Genomic DNA, 18,558 nt, shown 5'->3' with positions numbered 1-18,558 from the left:
ATATTTGCACACTAACCGAGCCCTAGGCCTTGCTTGTACTTTACAAGTGGCGTTGTGGGCGGCAAACACCCTTTAAACTGTACAATTAACCCAATCGATTTTTACAACTACTTTTTTATGGCACTTTAGTAGTTTGGAGGGGGTAAAAGCTCAAGTTGCACTGTATCCCATCAGGCCAACACCACCGGGTCAACATCTCTTCTTTCCACCACGACTTGGTCCAATTCTCTCCACCACCACTTGTTCCAATTCTCTCCACCACTACATAATTCCCAATTTTAATATTTAAGTTTTCTAATCCAAGTTCTAATTGATATGATGTTAAACATTGAAATTAATGTGTATTGGTTGAAAATTTTGGATTCGCAATAGACTATAGTTATTGATATGACTTACAAGAAAACTATATAGAGTTTTCCCTTTTTTATTCATTTGTTGGTTTAGCTCATATGCATAAGTAATGAATGGAATAAAGCCCTAGCAAGGGATACTAGACCGATCATGCTCCGGCCACAACATTTGTACATTTAGATGTTACTACCGTACTATAAAGAGGATTAGTTGCCAAGCGTACAATATCTTTATTCGCACTTCAAATATGAATACTACTGTCAGAGTTCCATGATTTAAGACAAAATCAAATTGTACATTTAGATGCCACTACCATACTATCAAGAGGATTAGCTGCCAAGGATACAATATTTTTATTTGCATTTCAAATATGAATACTATTGTCGGAGTTTTATGATTTATGAAAAAAAGCAAAGCCCCTTATCGGATTTTAACCGATGACAGATGCCTTACGGGTCCGAGGTAAGGAATAACTAGTTACACCAAAAGATGCGGTTGCAATAGTTTATCCACTTAATTAGTTTTATGAAATACGTGTTCTTTATGTGGAATGAGCAATTATCCACTTAATAAGATTAATATTTCTTAACAAAAATTAACGACGACTTAGTGCCTTGAAAATAAAATAAAATAAAATAAACTTCTTTAATTTTTCATCATTCATCTCTTTTAATGGAAGATAATGTTCTTCCTTCATTTATAGACAAGCTAATAGGAGGGGAGAAAAATGAAAAAGATGTTTGGAATTAAAATAAGTTTGGGCTTGTATAAGAACTAAATGCCCTTATTTCATTCAAGTACTAATGAATGGTTTTTTTTTCTTTGTGCAAACGATATTTCTACATTTAGGGGAGGGGGGGGAGCTTAGTCTCACAATGGACTAGCAATAATGTTGCTCAAATTCGCCATTGGCAAGAATTTAATCTAAAACCTCACACTTATAAGTGAAAAGAAATACAACTAGACTGTATTACTAAGTGGCAGTACTCATGAATATTTCATTTCAGAATATTTGAACACTAACCGAGCCCTAGGCTTTGCAAGTACTTTACAAGTGGCGTTGTGGGCGGCAAACACCCTTTCAAACTGTACAATTAACCCAATTGATTTTTACAACTACTTTTTTATCGCATTTTAGTACTTTGGAGGGGGTGAAAGCTCAAGTTGCAATGTATCCCATCAAGCCACCACCACCGGGTAAACCTCTTGGATTCGCAACCTCTTGAATTCGCAATAGACTATAGTTATTGATATGAGTTACAAGAAAAATATATAGAGCTTTCCCTTTTTTGTTCATGTGCTGGTTTAGCTCATATGCATAAGTAATGAATGGAATAAAACCCTAGCAAGGGATACCAGACCGATCCTGCTCGGGCCACAACATTTGTACATTTAGATGTTACTACTGTGCTATCAAGAGGATTAGTTGCCAAGCGTACAATATCTTTATTCGCACTTCAAATATGAATACTACTGTCAATGTTTTTTTATTTATGACAAAATCAAATTGCACATTTAGATGCCACTACCATACTATCAAGAGGATTAGCTGCCAAGGATACAATATTTTTATTCGCATTTGAAATATGAATACTATTGCCGGAGTTTTATAATTTATGAAAAAAAGCAAAGCCCCTTAACGGATTTGAACCGATGACTGACGCCTTACGGGTCCGAGGTAAGGAATAACTAGTTACACCCAAAGATGCGGTTGCAATAGTTTATCCACTTAATTAGTTTTATGAAATACGTGTTCTTTTTGTGGAATGAGCAGTTATCCGCTTAATAAGATTAATATTTCTTAACAAAAATTAACAACGACTTAGTGCATTGAAATAAAATAAAATAAAATAAACTTCATCAATTTTTCATCATTCATCTCTTTGAATGGAAGATAATGTTCTTCCTTCATTTATAGACCAACTAATAGGAGGGAAGAAGAATGAACAAGATGTTTGGAATTAAAATAAGTTTCGGTTTGTGCAAGAACGGAATGCCTTTATTTCATTCAAGTACTAATGATGGTTTTTTTTTCTTGTGCAAACGATATTTCTACATTAAGGGGTGAGGGTGAGCTTAGCCTCACAATGGACTAACAATAATGTTTCTCAAATTCTCCTTTGGCAATAATTTCATCTAAAACCTCTCATTTATAAGTGATGAGGAATACCACTAGACTGTATTACTAAGTGGCAATACTAATGAATATTTAATTTCAGCATATTTGAACACTAACCGAGCCCTAGGCTTTGCATGTACTTTACAGGTGGCGTTATGGGCGGCGAACACCCTTTCGAACTGTACAATTAACTTAATTGATTTTTACAACTACTCTTTTATGGCATTTTAGTAGTTTGGAGGGGATGAAAGCTCATTTTGCATTGTATCCCATCAGGACACCACCACTGGGTCAACCTCTCTTATTTCCACCACCACTTGCTCCAACTCTCTCCACCACCACATAATTCTCGATTTTAATATTTAACTTTTCTAATCCAAGTTCTTATTGATATGATGTTAAACATTGAAATTGATGTGTATTGGATGAAAATTTTTGGATTCGCAATAGACTATAGCTATTGATATGACTTATAAGCAAACTATATAGAGTTTTCCCTTTTTTGTTCATGTGCTGGTTTAGCTCGTATGCATAAGTAATGAATGGAATAAAGCCCTATCATGGGATACCAAAACGATCCTGCTCCGGCCACAACATTTGTACATTTAGATGTTACTACAGTGCTATCAAGAGGATTAGTTGCCAAGCGTACAATATCTTTATTCGCATTTCAAATATGAATACAACTGTCAGAGTTTTATGATTTATGACAAAATCAAATTGCACATTTAGATGCCACTACCATACTATCAAGAGGATTAGCTGCCAAGGATACAATATTTGTATTCGCACTTCAAATATGAATACTATTGCTAGAGTTTTATGATTTATGAACAAAAGCAAAGCCCCTTATTGGATTTGAACCAATGACTTACGCCTTACGGGTTCGAGGTAAGGAGTAACCAGTTACACCAAAAGATGCGGTTGCAATAGTTTATCCCCTTAATTAGTTTTATGAAATACGTGTTCTTGATGTGGAATGAGCAATTATCCACTTAATAAGATTAATATTTCTTAACAAAAATTAACGACGACTTATTGCCTTGAAAATAAAATAGAGTTCATCAATTTCTCATCATTCATCTCTTTTAATGGAAGATAATGTTCGTCCTTCATTTATAGACCAGCTAATAGGAAGGGAGAAAAACGAACAAGATGTTTGGAATTAAAATAAGTTTGGGCTTGTACAAGAACTAAATGCCTTTATTTCATTCAAGTACTAATGAATTGTTTTTTTTTCTTGTGCAAACGATATTTCTACATTAAGGGGAGGTGGTGAGCTTAGCCTCACAATGGACTAGCAATAATGTTGCTCAAATTCGTCTTTGGCAAGAATTCAATCGAAAACCCCTCACTTATAGGTGAAGAGGAATACCACTAGACTGTATTACTAAGTGGCAGTACTAATGAATATTTAATTTCAGCTGATTTGAACTCTAACCGAGCCCTAGGCTTCACAAGTACTTTACAGGTGGCGTTGTGGGCGGCAAACACCCTTTCGAACCGTACAATTAATCCAATCGATTTTTACAACTACTTTTTTTTTATGGCATTTTAGTAGTTTGGAAGGGGTGAAAGCTCAAGTTGCAATGTATCGCATTAGGCCACCACCACCGGGTCAACCTCTCTCCTTTCCACCACCACTTGGTCCAACTCTCTCCACGACTAGGCTTGGCATTTTGGACCCAACCCATTAACCCGACCCGACCCAACCCAACCCGTTAATATTTGTATTTGGGTGGATGCTTAACGGGTCGGGTCGCTAACGGGTGAACCCGTTAACAACCCGTTAAATAACGGGTCACTTTGGGTCAACCCGTTAGACCCGTTAGGACCCGTGAACACCCGTTAGCACCCGTTAGTTAAAGATATTTTAGTAATTTTAGTAAAGTCTTAATAACAAAAATTAAACTTTATGCAAAAAAAATAATAATAATAATTGTTAACGGGTGATAACGGGTGACCCGTTAGCTTAACGGGTCGGGTTCGGGTGACCCGTTAACTTAACGGGTCGGGTTCAACCCGACCCAAACCCAATAAACCCGACCCGTTTACAGGTCTATCCACGACCACATAATTCCCGATTTTAATATTTAAGTTTTCTAATCCAATTTCTTATTGATATGATGTTAAATATTGAAATTAATGTGTATTGGATGAAAATTTTGGATTCGCAATAGACTATAGTTAGTGATATGACTTATAAGAAATCTGTATAAAGTTTTCCCTTTTTTGTTCATGTGCTGGTTTAGCTCATATGCAAAAGTAATGAATGGAATAAAGCCCTAGCATGGGATACCAGACTGATCTTGCTCTGGCCACGACATTTGCACATTTAGATGTTACTACTGTACTATCAAGATGATTAGTTGCCAAGGGTACAATATCTTTATTCACACTTCAAATATAAATACTATTGCTGAAGTTTTATGATTTATGAAAAAATCAAAGCCCCTAATTGATATGAACCGATAACTTACACCTTACAGGCCTGTGGTAAGGAATAACCAGTTACACCAAACGATATGGTTGCAATAGTTTATCCACTTAATTAGTTTTATGAAATACATGTTCTGTTTGTGGAATCAGCCGTCATCCACTTAATTAGATTAATATTTCTTAACAAAAATTAACAAAGACTTAGTTCCTTGAAAATAAAATAAACTTCATCAATTTTTCATCATTCATCTCTTTTAATGGAAGGTAATGTTCTTCCTTCATTTATAGATCAGCTAATAGGAGGGGAGAAAAATGAACAAGTTGTTTGGAATTAAAATAAATTTGGGCTTGTACAAGAACTAAATGCCTTTATTTCATTCAAGTACTAATGAATGGTTTTTCTTTTTCTTGTGCAAACAATATTTCTACATTAAAGGGAGGTGGTGAGCTTAGCCTTATAATAGACTAGCGATAATGTTGTTCAAATTTGCCTTTGGCAAGATTATAATCTAAAACCTCTCAGTTATAAGTGAAGAGGAATACCATTAGACTGTATTACTAAGTGGTAGTACTAATGAATATTTGATTTTAGCAGATTTGAACACTAACCGAGCCCTAGGCTTTGCAAGTACTTTAAAAGTGGCATTGTGGGCGGGAACTGTACAATTAACCCAATTGATTTTTACAACTACTTTTTTTATGGCATTTTAGTTGTTTTGAAGGGATGAAAGCTCAAGTTGAAATGTATCCCATCAAGCCACCACCACCGGGTCAACCTCTCTCCTTTCCACCACCACTTTGCCACCTCTCTCCACCAGCACATAATTCCCGATTTTCATATTTAAGTTTTCTAATCCAAGTTCTTGTTGATATGATGTTAAACATTGAAATTAATGTGTATTGGATGAAAATTTTGGATTCGGAATAGACTATAGTTATTGATATAACTTATAAGAAAACTATATAAAGTTTTCCCTTTTTTGTTCATGTGTTCGTTTAGCTCATATGCATAAGTAATGAATAGAATAAAGCCCTAGCATGGGATACCAGACTGATCATGTTCCGGCCACTACATTTGCACATTTAGATGTTACTACCGTACTATCAAGAGGATTAGTTGCCAAGGGTACAATATTTTTATTCGCACTTCAAATATGAATATTGTTTGGGTTAATATTTGAATATTGGGCTTGAATGAAGGAAGGCGCAAAGATGCCAAATTAAATAAGGACTTGCCCGAAGCCCAGCATCGAGCCTAGAGACAAACTAAAGCCCTCTCAGCCAAGGCATAGGCCATGTGCGTATGATTGAAGTGACAACTGGCAGAGACCAGCTCACTACCAACCAAAAAGCACTTTCTAATGGCATAAAGGTGTAAATATATGATGACTTACTGCCCTTGAGAGTCGTCAGCTAAGAACAATGCTTTAATAGTCGGGCCAAATCGCCTATAAAAGGAAGAAGAGACAACAGAGACAAGGATACTTAAACAACCAATCAAACAACATACAAACTCTGCTCTCAAGCCAGATTTGCATCCAAAAAAGCTAAAACCAACCTAGATTCAGTCTTTTTAGTCATAGTTTCCTTAAAAAAGCTATCTTTTGTCTTGTTTAAAAGCTCTGCTACCTTCCCTAGTGTTGTAGTATCGACTCCCTCATGTAAAACATGTTTACCATCCATCCCTTTTAGCATACAACCCTTGCAAACTCAAAGAGAAATGGCTGCAAGACATTCAACCTTGCCCGACAAAGTGAAATCTTGTCCGAGTCTTTTTATTTATCCCCTAAATTAGTAGATCTGTCGCTTTCCCACGTTCAAGGATTTGGACCAAGTTATGGAGATCATGACATAACCCTACCATAATGATCCATGAAACTCAACGTGACGGCTAGTAGAGCGGCACCATCCCCACGGGGCACCACTATTATAACCACCACAACAGCAACCACTGTAGCAGCCCAAAGTGAGCCCACGATGAATAGGTTGCAGCAAGGCAGCCACAAGCCCATGCCACTGTGCAGCAACAACCCTAGGAGCCGAAGGCAGCCTAAGCCGCTGCCCTAGCAGCGCATGCCCAAGTTATCCAAGCCCAGCATTTGCGAGCCTAAACCCAGCACGCTCTTGAGCCGAGCCCAGGCCCAGCGCCCACAGGTACTGCACGTGGGGCAACCTACACACGTGGCCCTCTTAGCAGCCCAAATCGATCAAAGACCGGTTCAACTGTCCCGTCTTTAAATTTCTTGATAGACGGTTGAACGGGGGGGTATTTTCACCCTATTTCTCTACAGATTTGACATTTCCCAACTCAAATCTCGCGCTCGGAGTCTATTACACTTTCACTACTCAAAATGACTCATACCGTTCAAGCTCTTCCAACCTAAATGGCGAACAACACTTGTCTCGACAAGTCATATAATTGATAAGCGCCCTCGCACATCAGATTATCTTAATGAATCAGCTCTTGCAACATACCGAGATGTAGCGTGCCCCAGACAAGGTGTCCCGAAGTAGGACAAGGGTAGATGATGAACCTTTCTTGCAGCGTCTAGGCAATTAGCTACTCAACCAGCCACAAACTGAGCGTTTTAGCAGTGTACACTCCTAACTGGACCCTCGAGATAACGTATACTTTCGTCTTAGCGCGCGCAGAAGAGCGTGCACTTTCACTTAAGCCCACAGACAAGCATACATTCACTGTTGGGGCCATACTCCAATAATTAACATAAGCAAATTTCTAAGCGAAGTGTTCATTCACGGCTAGGCCCGTAAAAAGCATTATCTACCTTACATCGGAGTAGGCAGCACGACGGACGAAAAGAAGCAGTCACCCAAGTCGACTTGCCTGCTAGGATCGTACCATATGCACCGCAGCTGCGGCATAGATAAGCCGAACACATGGAAGAGCAGCTGAGAGCTCCACTACCCCTAACAAAGGTAAATTTAAGAAGAGCTAGAGAGGCACATGACCGAGCGATTGCGTAATTTCCAATGCAACGAGGTTACTGACCAACATAGGCAGGTCACCTTTTAAGGACGAGACCGAGCAAGCAGAGCCTCCACGCAAGTTTAGCATGCCACATTTCATATCTTTTAAATGAGATTATGACTCGGAGAGACACCTGAAGCACTACCGAAGTACAGTTGTCCTTTATTAGAACAACGACTCTCTCATGTGCAAAATATTCGCCACCACTTTACAAGGTGAGGAGCAAGATTAGTTCCACACCCTACCGCCATAGTCTATTCGAAGTTCGATGAGCTTTCTTTGGTTTTCACCATGGATTATTCATCTTACCACTCGATCAAGAAGAACCTAAATGAGTCATTTTGTGACTATGTGAAGAAGTTTAAAGCAGAGAAGGCAAAGATAGTCGAATGAAACAACTCGATAACTAGTGCAGTTTTCCAAAAAAGACTCCCAACAGACCACTCGCTGTTCGGAGAACTGATTATGAAAGAAGATCTAACTTTCGCAGACTTTTTCACTCTGGCAGATAAGCATGCACTTTGGGATGAAGCTCAACGAGCGACCAAGGCACCCGAGCAACCTCGAAGAGAATCGGAAGTAGCTTAAAAGAAGGAGGACGGGAAGCAGTACAACAACAAAAGCAGGCAGGAGGCCAAACGTAGGGACTGATCCACAACTAAAGAAGGCTCGACGCCCAAGAACTACTATAGGTTTTCGATCCTAATTCACTAACTTATCTGCGACATCAAGAGCAAACCTTGGTTCAAGCTGCCAAAGCAATCAAAGGGATATACCTCCAAGTTGGACCATACTAAGTATTGCGTATTCCATTGAGGTCCCGGTCACACAATTGACGACTGTTACATTTGGAAGAACTACCTAGAAAAGTTGGTGAAAGAAGGCAAGGTTGATAAATACTTAGACAAGCCAGCTACGCATCCTAGGAGAAACGTAGACGCCGATGAAGAGCCGTCAACCAAGACAATTCAGATTAATGACATCTTTGCCGAATCCGAGCACTTGGGGACCACCAACAACTCCAAGAAAAGGAAGATCCATCAGGCTTTACTAGTCTCATAGGTCCAGACAATAAACACCCAACCTAGACCCATTATTGGCTTCACCAAGCAAGATGCCGAAGTCGTCGACTTTCCGCATGACGACGCATTAGTGGTATCTGTCCAATTAGCCTATGTTTTAGTCGACAGAACGATGGTTGGCAACAGAAGTACAGTCAACCTACTTCAGCTTTCAGTAATTCAGAAGATAGGCCTGGAAATCACAATTATATGCCAAAAAAGGTACTCACCGGATTCAACGAACACACCTCGACTGCCATCGGTGATATTACACTTGACGTAAGAACACTCCAGTTTTCTCAAAGCAGATGTTCACGATAATAAGCGACATGTCTCCTTACAATGGGATTATAGGGTAACCTTGGCTGATAAAGTTAGATGCCGTAACCTCCGTCAAGTATAAAAAAATCTGATTTCGCATCCCTGGATAAGTCGAAGAAATCAAGTCTGACCAGGCTATATCTTGACGATGCACTGTGTAAGTACTGAATGAGTAAAAAAAGAAGACCTTTACCCCCATAAAGGCTACCGAGGTCTAAAAGGACGACGAAGCTACCAAATAACAATTACAGAAGACAGATCAATAAAATGGTGTCTAAATCAATGCATTAGCAGACGAGACGGGATGGAAACCCGAAGAGGATGTCGAGCACATCATTCTTAATCCCCAGCAGCCGGAGAAGACTGTTAGAATCGGCTCACGTTTGAGCCCGAAAGAAAAGGAGGAACTCACAACTTTCCTTAAGGAAAATCATTACGTCTTTGCATGGTCACCTTCTGACATGCTAGGCATCGACCCTAAGATAGCTTGCCATAAGCTGCACATGGACCCCACTGCCAAACTGGTGATCCAAAAAAGAAGACATTTCGCACCCGAACTAGTGGCGATCATAGAAGCGGAAATCGACAAGCTAATGGAGGCTGGATTCATAGAAGAGATAGCACACTTAGCATGGCTTGCCAACGTCATGCTAGTAATGAAGAAAGAGAAAGGCAAATTGAGGGTTTGCATATACTACACCGACCTTAACAAAGCATGCCCAAATGTTCCTTATCCAGTTCCCCGAATCAATCTATTAGTAGATTCAACTTCTAGGAACCAGCTGCTCAGTTTCTTGGATGCATACTCTGGCTACAACTCTATTGTTACAAGGTCATGCCTTTTTGCCTCAAGAACGTTGGAGCCTACCAACGACTGGTGAACATGATGTTTAAGATGCAAATTAGAGTAACCATGAAGGTCTATATCGATGACATCATGGTGAAGGGTAAGCAGCGATTAGACCATATCGGCAACTTGGCGGAAACTTTCGAAATCCTTAGAAAGTACAAGATGAAGCTCAATCTCGCCAAATACATATTCGGAGTATCTTCATGCAGATTTTTAGGGTACCTAGTAACCCAACGAGGAATTGAAGCACATCCCAAGCAAATTTGAGTGATCTTAGAGATAAACTTTCTAACTACCTTGAAGGAGATCCAAAGCTTGATCGGACAAGCAAACGCGCTCAATCGCTTCCTTTTGCGGTCCACTGATCAATGCAAGCATGTTTTCAAAGTAATCAAGAGGGCACATCGAGACAAATGAGATGATGAATGCGAAAAAGCTTTCCAATACTTGAAGAAATATCTCACATCACCTCCCTATCCAAGCCAGAAGCAGCGGTGGATTTATACATCTATTGGTTGTCTCGGAAGTAGCAGTGAGTTCTGCCCTCATACGAGAAGAGCTAGAGGCCTAACGACGGGTATTTTACACTTATGAAGCTCTTCTCGATGTGGAAACTAGATATTTGAAGATTGAGAAATTAAATTTGGCACTAGTTGTTGCAGCTTAGAAGCTCAAACCATCTTTTCAAGCTCATATAGTCATCGTCATGACTCAGTATCCTCTACGATCAATCCTACATGCTTCTCAATGAGTAATGAAATAGGCGTTGGAACTTGGCCAATATGGCTTAGTTTTACGACCCTGTACGGTAATAAAGGCCCAAGCCTTGGTGGACTTCATAACAGAATTAAAGCCTAGCCTAGGCAACGTGATAGAGCTGCCCAACGATGCCCCGGAGGCAACCGAGCATGCCCTAGCCCCTACTTCACCTGATGGAGACTTCTGGCATTTGTACGTCGATGGCGCATCCAACCAAGGTTCTAAAAAACGCTAGACGTTAGTCGGGCGACGAGTTGGCGCTTAGTGCCGAGGCGCCTAGGCAGGGTCTAGACGGGTGCCTGGGCAGATTTAGGTAAATTTATTGTATATCTTGTAAATAAATGCATGACACTTACAAAAAATTATACTTGTATGAAATTCATGGATAAGATAATAAAAAAATGATAAAATGCAAAAAGAGTATCCAACAAGTCCAAAATTTAAAAACACATTAAGCATATATGCGATATAACCATAGTGATGAGTATTGTAGGATGACAAATGTACAACAAGTTCACAATTTTAAACCACTTAGACTTAGATAGGATTTTTTATTTTATTTTTTAATTTCATTAAAAATAAAAAATAAAAACCGCCTAACCCACCTAGCCGCCTAGCCCGCCTAGGCGCCGCCTAGAGCCCATCCGATTTTTCCAACCAATTTGCAAAATAATGCCTCGGCTCACCACCGCCTAGTGCCTAGCTGCCGCCTAGGCTATTTTTTAGAACATTGGTAAATGGTGGACACATGCTGGAAGGAATTTAGAGAAAATAGAGTCTTTGTTGACTTCTCTCTCTGTTTCTCCCTCGCCTTGTTCTTTTCTCCTTGATTTTTGCACAACTACAAAAGATAAAGGTGAAATTAAAAACCTAGTGAAATTTAAACACAATGAAATACTTACCCAGTGAAAATTTCCATCTCTTCTTCTCTAAATCTGAAACCACGAACAGCTTTTTTGTTCTTATTGACAAAAAGGTCCGGGTCTACAATTCATCCAATACTTGTTCATAGTAATAAAATGTGTTAAAAAAAATGGACCAAAAAGCAAAGAAGAAACAATCAAGAAATTAAGGCGAGGGAAGTGATAAACAATGACACTGTAAAATTTTAAAACCATCTGAATCGGCGGTGGTGGTGGCGGTTCTGAACCAGCGGCGGTGGCTTAGTTAGAGCAAGAGAGAAAGACAGAATGAGTGCTTGAATTGGGAGAGGAGCTTGGGCGAAGAAGAGAGATCATAATTTTGTAACCGAACAAATAGAGTAGAGAAGTTATGAAGTTCGTAGTATATTTTTTTGTTTCAAGGGTATTTTTGTCTAAAACTTTTTGGTGAGACCTTAAGACACCAAAATTAATGGCTGACTTTCTAATATTAGAGATGATAAAAGTATCCCTGCTATTTTGTTTGCATTATTTTCAATTAGTAGTAGATTTTTTTGTTTCAAGGGTGTTTTTGTCTAAAACTTTTTAGTGAAGTCTTAGGACACCAAATTAATTGCTGGCTTTCTAATATTAGAGAGATTTTTTTTTTCTGTTTTGTTTCTAATTTTTTTGACAAAAGTATCCCTGCTATTTTGGTTGCATTATATTCAGTCAGTAGTAGATTTTTTTGTTTCAAGGGTTTTTTGTCTAAAACTTGTTGGTGAAGGCTTAAGACACCAAAATTGAGTGTATCCTTTCTAATATTAAAGATTAGAGATGTATTAAAAAAAAAACTACTACGGCTTACGTCGTTTCAACCAACAATAAGAATATAGGATATATGGGATCCATAAAAATAATATACGGGCCTTTCTGGGCCTTAGTAAAAGTTAAAGCTCTTCTATGTCCAAAACCGAAGCCCACACAATTCTTCTCTCACAACTTCGTCTTCTCAATACTTCTTCGTCTGCTTCCGTGCATTAGTCCTCACGAGGATCTCACACATCAGGTCCCCGTCTCTCCGTTCAGTCCGTACAGGTATCCCCTCCATCACTATTCTCAATTTTTTCTGTCCCATATATATATATATATATATATGTATATGCTGTTTCAAATCGGAATTTTGGTGTATTGGGCGAGAATTTTGATTCGTATAACGTGTTCGGTATGCGGAAAATCAGTCAGGTTATTCAATTTTTGGGTGATTTTGATCTGAAATTCTGTCTTATTAGTTACTTATCCGAAGTGGAGAATGAATTCAATGATTTGATCAGTTGTTAATGTGATTAAGCAATTCGTATGCATATGATATGCTTAAGTGGATCTAATTCAGCTAATTATCCAAGTAATTTGTACTTTCATTCTTCGATGCAGTTGTATGTCACTAATGAATGTCGAAAATTCCTTGTTTGAATCTGCTTGTTGTAGGACTTGATTATTTTTGTGTATGATCAACTTGTAATTATATTTTTTCGGGAATATAGTGTGGCATTGATGGCAATTGATGATTGTTGATTTTTCATGACATTAAGGATTACTCGGTTGCCATGTCAAAAAAATTATTAAATAGAAAGAAAAAACAAACTCATTTGCATATTTGGAAATGTAAAATGAAGGAAAAGGTACAGATCGGTTCTACTTAAAACTCATTTGGATATTCGGAAATCGAGTTTCAGTTCATGCTAATCAAAATGTAGTGGGGCTAAGGCCGACCAAACACTTTTCACTAACTCTTGCTGAATGTTCTGTTTCAGTTGATTTATTTAGTGGATCTTTCAGTAGAATTGAATTTCTTGTTTATATATGCATGTATTCTCATGTTTAGTTGCAGTTAGGGATATGGTTTTTCTAACGGAAGTTTCTTTTTTGGATGCTCATAGGATAGATTAGTTCCTTAAGGTTCACAATGCCATCAGCACAAGATCCGTTCTATGTTGTGAAAGAGGAGATTCAAGAATCTGTAAGTTGTCAAATTACTTAAGTCATTTGGAAGCTCCTGGAATGATGTACAATTTATATGTTTCATTTGATACATATTATCCAGTTCAAAGTCCCCCTTTAGTAGACTCGTATGCTCTCTTTGGAGTATTACTTTCCGCTCTTCACACACACACACACACACACATACAAACCCAGATGCCTCAACACACTGTCATCCACATCTTCCAATTTTTTACTGACAGATGATTTTGGTATTGAGTATATGTGCAGAATTTTTTTTTCTGCGCATTATGTTTGAGAGTAGGAATTAATCCGGGCTATGACATTTCCTTCTTGAATAGATTGATAAGTTGCAGTCTTCTTTTCACCAATGGGAGCGTATTTCATCTGATAATGGAGAGCAAGCACATCTCACAAAGGAGCTGCTTGCTTCTTGTGGTAGCATTGAATGGCAGGTGCGTTAATACTTTCACATGTGATTTAATTCTATCTGTGTTGCTCTATTATAAAGAATGGATCATAGGTGGTTGTCAGTGCTGTGATGCAAGAGTTGGCATATAACCAAAATATGGGACTTTTAGTGGCACATTGGTGACCACATGGATGTCTGAATGAAACATTAGAAATAGCTGGTAACACATAACAATTTCAGTTGTATTTGTTGAATATTCATGAACATATCAATAACGACTGAAATGTTGCAACTGAGTTTCAGTGCACTGAAATTTTCTTCTCAATGTGAGTGGCATGTCAAAGAAACTGTGATTAGTTAAACAAGAGAGTTGATTCTTTACTTCTTGGAAATAGGCTGGCATAAGGGTTAGTTTGGTATTGCTGTGCTTTGAAAAAAAAACTGCTTCTGCTGTGCTGTGAGGATAAGCTTATTTTTGCTGCTTCACATTTTTAGCTTTTTTTCACCCAAAACTATGAAAATAAGCTGTTTTTAAGTGTTTACCAATCACCTTTTTTAGCTCAGCTTTTTTTATACCCACTTTTTATAAAAGCACCTCAGTACCAAACCAGTACTAAAACTATTTAAATTGGGTTTGTCAGTAGGACGATTTCTCAAAATAATTAAAGAAATGGAGTACTGTATTCAATTTATCTTTTTAAGTATAGCTTATTATATGTCGATAGCTCAAATGAAAATATCTGTTATTGTAGCAAATTTCCCTTGACCTCAGACATGTACAGCATTGAGATTTTTTGTGGTATTAAGCCCAAGAATTGGTTATGTTTTACTTCGTCAACAAGACTGCACAAATACTCATCTAAAAAGAAAAACGGAAAATATAGAAGATGAACCCATGTGACCAACTAATGGTTATTTACTGTATCCATCCATTAACCACTCTGTTAACCAAATATGTTAAAATAAAATTCATTCCCACAGTTGGTGCACAAAGGGATGAAACATCCAATGTATGCCTTTTTTTTTTATGTGCTAAATATTGGGTTTAGGGCCGAAGGGGTAGAGGAAGACCTAGGAAGACTTTGGAAGAGACCTAAGAAAAGACTTAGAGTACTTGGATCTAACAAAAGACGTGGCACAGAACTGAGCTCAATGGCGTTCTAGGATTCATACAGCTGACCCCACTTAGTGCGAAAAGGCTTTGTTGTTGTTGTTGTTGTGCTAAATATTGAGGACTAAATGACTAAAGGTAGTTTCTACACTGTAGTAGAAGCATTAGATCGATACTGGTTAGTGGTTTGCGCTAAATTAACTTTACATGTCATATACTTGATGCATCAAAGATTGGTTTAGCAAATCTTTAAGTTTCCTTCAAATTTTCATATTTTTTAAAAGCAAGGGAAATCTTATTGGCACTCCAAAAATTTCATTGTGCACTCCTTACAAGTGTATTTTTCTTTTTAAATGTAGAAGGTTTGGAGTGTTTTGGAATGCTAATAACAAATCTCAAAAAATATATTTATTGATCTCTATACATCCATTGAAAACTCTGTAAATCCAATCCAATAATAGTTTTGTAGACAGACATTTTATTCTTGTCAGAGATAAGGTGACTTGGGGTGCAATGTAATTTTCTTGTTTTTGTATTTTCAATCCTTTCTTTTCCCGAACCTATGTTAATAATTTAATTCAACTTCTGTTTGCAACTACTGAAAGCATGCTTTCTTGATAGGAAGGTAGATGAGTTGAACAAAGCAATTTCTGTAGCAGCTAGAGATCCGACATGGTATGGCATTGATGAAGTAGAACTTGAAAAACGAAGAAGATGGACAAGCACTGCTCGTGCCCAGGTATAATTGTATCGTGTGTTAAGCTGTACTCTTTTGAACATTTTAGTGACTGTGAAGATCTCATATCTGGTAATTCTCGTTACCTGTGGTGTTGTCATAAGTCATAACAAACCTTGTCTTGATGACTTACAATTACCCACATCTTTTACTAACGGCTCAGTCTGAGTGTGGGGTTCTCACGTTCTGAGTGTGGGGTTTTGTGACCAGAAATATAGCTTCAATTTTTCTGTGTTTTCTCGATATTTTATTGCATAATGATCCTTTGTGCGGTTTACGCTCTGCTGTGTATTTGTACAGCATATTACGCGGTTGCTTTTTTCCTTTGGATGACTGTACGGCAGTTCCTCAATTAATCAAATAGTTTATCAGGTGGGTTCTGTAAAGAAAGCAGTGGAAGCTGGAAAGGAGTCTTCTGGAACTAGCGTGAATGGGATGCGTCGAGAACTAATGAGGCTGACGAATTCTCAGGAGACCAATAGATCCAACCAGTATGCTGCACAACATAACGACGACTTCATAACTTCAGAATCAGATAGACAATTGCTTCTCATAAAGTAAGGTTTTGACTTTTCTTTTTGTTTTTTATTTTTCAATCTTTCACACTCAATTCTCTTTCAATTGACACGTATATGTGGCAAACATAGATGGTGACAAATTATCATTCTATTGTTTGGGAAGTGTTTGCTAAATTCAACGGTTGGCGGGTGCTTGTTCATACTTCATACTTTATACAAGCTGGAATGAATTGTCTTCGTTGTTTATTAAAATTATTGAATTAATCATCGGAATTACGAAAGCTTTTAAATTCTAAAAGGAAAATATAGAGATTCTCTTTGGGTCAAACCATCCAAGCTTGTAATTTGATGGTAAACCTTTTTTGTTATCATAAATACGGAGTTGTATGCACCTTTTATCAAATGTCGCTAATTGAAATCTGAATTCCCCTTGTTCCTCTCTCCCTCACTGAGTTTCGAAAAATGCTTTCTAACTGAAGGCAATTTTTTTTTCTTTCCCGAACTTTAGCCAGTTGTCTGTATAACTCTGTTTCTTTTGATCTTATGTCTGTCAATTGATGCTTGTAGGCAACAGGATGAGGAGTTGGACCAACTTAGTGCAAGTGTGGAGAGAATTGGAGGTGTTGGACTTACTATTCATGAAGAGCTCCTCGCACAGGTAAGAATTTTGTATATCACTGTACAGTATTGTGATTACTACATATGAACTGTGAATAATATGATGGAATGGGAGCAACAGAAAACAGATGAGCATTTTGATGCATTTCTGAACGTGTATCTATTACTTGCAAATGAGCTCTTTCTGCCCTGCACTTCAAGTCGTTCTTGCCACTTTCATTTACTAAATTCTTAAGTGTTTTGGTGCTTCAGGAGAAGATTATAGATGAATTGGGCACGGAAATGGACGGTACATCAAATCGTCTTGATTTTGTTCAGGTGAGTTTTTGTTGACTTGATAGATTCTCCTACCAAGAGATTCCGTCCACTGGAATAGTTTCGCTTTTATTTTCTTCAGCTTGCTAATTGGCTGAAATATATAATTACTGATCCCAGAAGAGATGAAAAGATTTATCTCTTTTCTGATTTTTGCAGAAAAAAGTGGCTACAGTGATGAAGAAGGCAGGTGCAAAGGGCCAGTTAATGATGATTCTATTTTTACTCGTCCTGTTCATCATCCTTTTTGTATTGGTCTTCCTCACCTAGTCTGAAGAATGGAACACGTCTTCCGTGGGGGAGGGATCAGCCTTCCAGAAAGAACTGTGGAACTCTCAAGTACAGAATTTACTGGATACACTAGGTTTGTTCGTATAAGCGTTATTTTTTTAAGGTTCTTATAAGTTTTGAGGTCGATCAGAATTTGATGTTGAACAACCAGAGTTGGACGATGAATGTGAAACAGAAGCTTTATATTTGTTTTATTTGTTTATTACTTGGGACTTCTTCTCTGTCAAAAGGCTCGTTCTTGTGTATCTACGTGTTTCCTCACTCGCCCCATCCTTATAGATTTTGGTCCCCAACTCCCAAGAGGAGGAGCACTTGGCTAGGGACAGCCTCAATAACAAGCTTCGAGCTGCAAGCCTATGTCGCTGCTGCTTCCTCTTCTCGAGCTTCTGCGTCTGCTCCTTCTGTTCAGAATTGGTTATTTAATTCTGGCGCTACTTCTCACGTAACCAATGACGTGTGACAACTTCACAATTCTTGTGAGTATCATGGAACCCATCAAATTCATGGTGTGCATTGTTTAGAAAATTAGAGTACACAACTATAATATAAGTGCTCACAAACTCTTAAAGACACAATTTTAAAAGTTATGACACTCACTTTTTAAAAACAAACTCGAGCACTCACACTCCTCATTAAGACCTTAGATCTCACTCTCAGTGGAATCACTTCTTGGTTGCTTCTGGCTTCTTTGTTCTTGGTAAATTCAAATGGGGTGGAAGCTACTTGGAGAAGCATGAGAACACCATTCTAGAAATATCTAACTTATTCCACTACTTCGTTTGCTAGAATTAACTACCCTAATCTTGC

At 38.1% G+C, this 18,558-nt stretch overlaps 1 protein-coding gene across 2 annotated transcripts; it reads left to right on the top strand.

The window, feature by feature from the left end:
* Positions 1-12,700: 12,700 nt before the first annotated feature.
* LOC126591430 (syntaxin-61-like) lies at positions 12,701-17,945 on the top strand. Of its 2 annotated transcripts, none has more exons than XM_050257107.1 (8): positions 12,701-12,847; positions 13,690-13,769; positions 14,092-14,205; positions 15,899-16,012; positions 16,382-16,566; positions 17,095-17,185; positions 17,398-17,463; positions 17,620-17,945. In XM_050257107.1, the coding sequence occupies exons 2-8, from the start codon at positions 13,716-13,718 to the stop codon at positions 17,728-17,730; spliced, it is 735 nt and encodes a 244-aa protein (XP_050113064.1). In that variant the 5' UTR covers positions 12,701-12,847; positions 13,690-13,715; the 3' UTR covers positions 17,731-17,945. The 2 variants fall into 2 exon arrangements, with proteins under 2 accessions (XP_050113064.1, XP_050113066.1); XM_050257109.1 differs by having other exon boundaries at positions 12,761-12,847; positions 15,895-16,012.
* The last annotated feature ends 613 nt before the right edge of the window (positions 17,946-18,558 follow it).

This window comes from Malus sylvestris, chromosome 11, assembly GCF_916048215.2.
Source record: "Malus sylvestris chromosome 11, drMalSylv7.2, whole genome shotgun sequence".
Taxonomy (NCBI): domain Eukaryota; kingdom Viridiplantae; phylum Streptophyta; class Magnoliopsida; order Rosales; family Rosaceae; genus Malus; species Malus sylvestris.
This window is presented reverse-complemented; position numbering and strand designations above follow the sequence as displayed.

Excerpts from the sequence above, each read along its gene's own strand:
- LOC126591430 (XM_050257107.1), top strand. The coding sequence starts at position 13,716 with ATGCCATCAGCACAAGATCCGTTCTATGTTGTGAAAGAGGAGATTCAA. Across the intron at positions 16,013-16,381 it reads CAAGCACTGCTCGTGCCCAG|GTGGGTTCTGTAAAGAAAGC; the intron begins GTATAATTGTAT and ends ATAGTTTATCAG. Across the intron at positions 17,464-17,619 it reads ATCGTCTTGATTTTGTTCAG|AAAAAAGTGGCTACAGTGAT; the intron begins GTGAGTTTTTGT and ends TGATTTTTGCAG.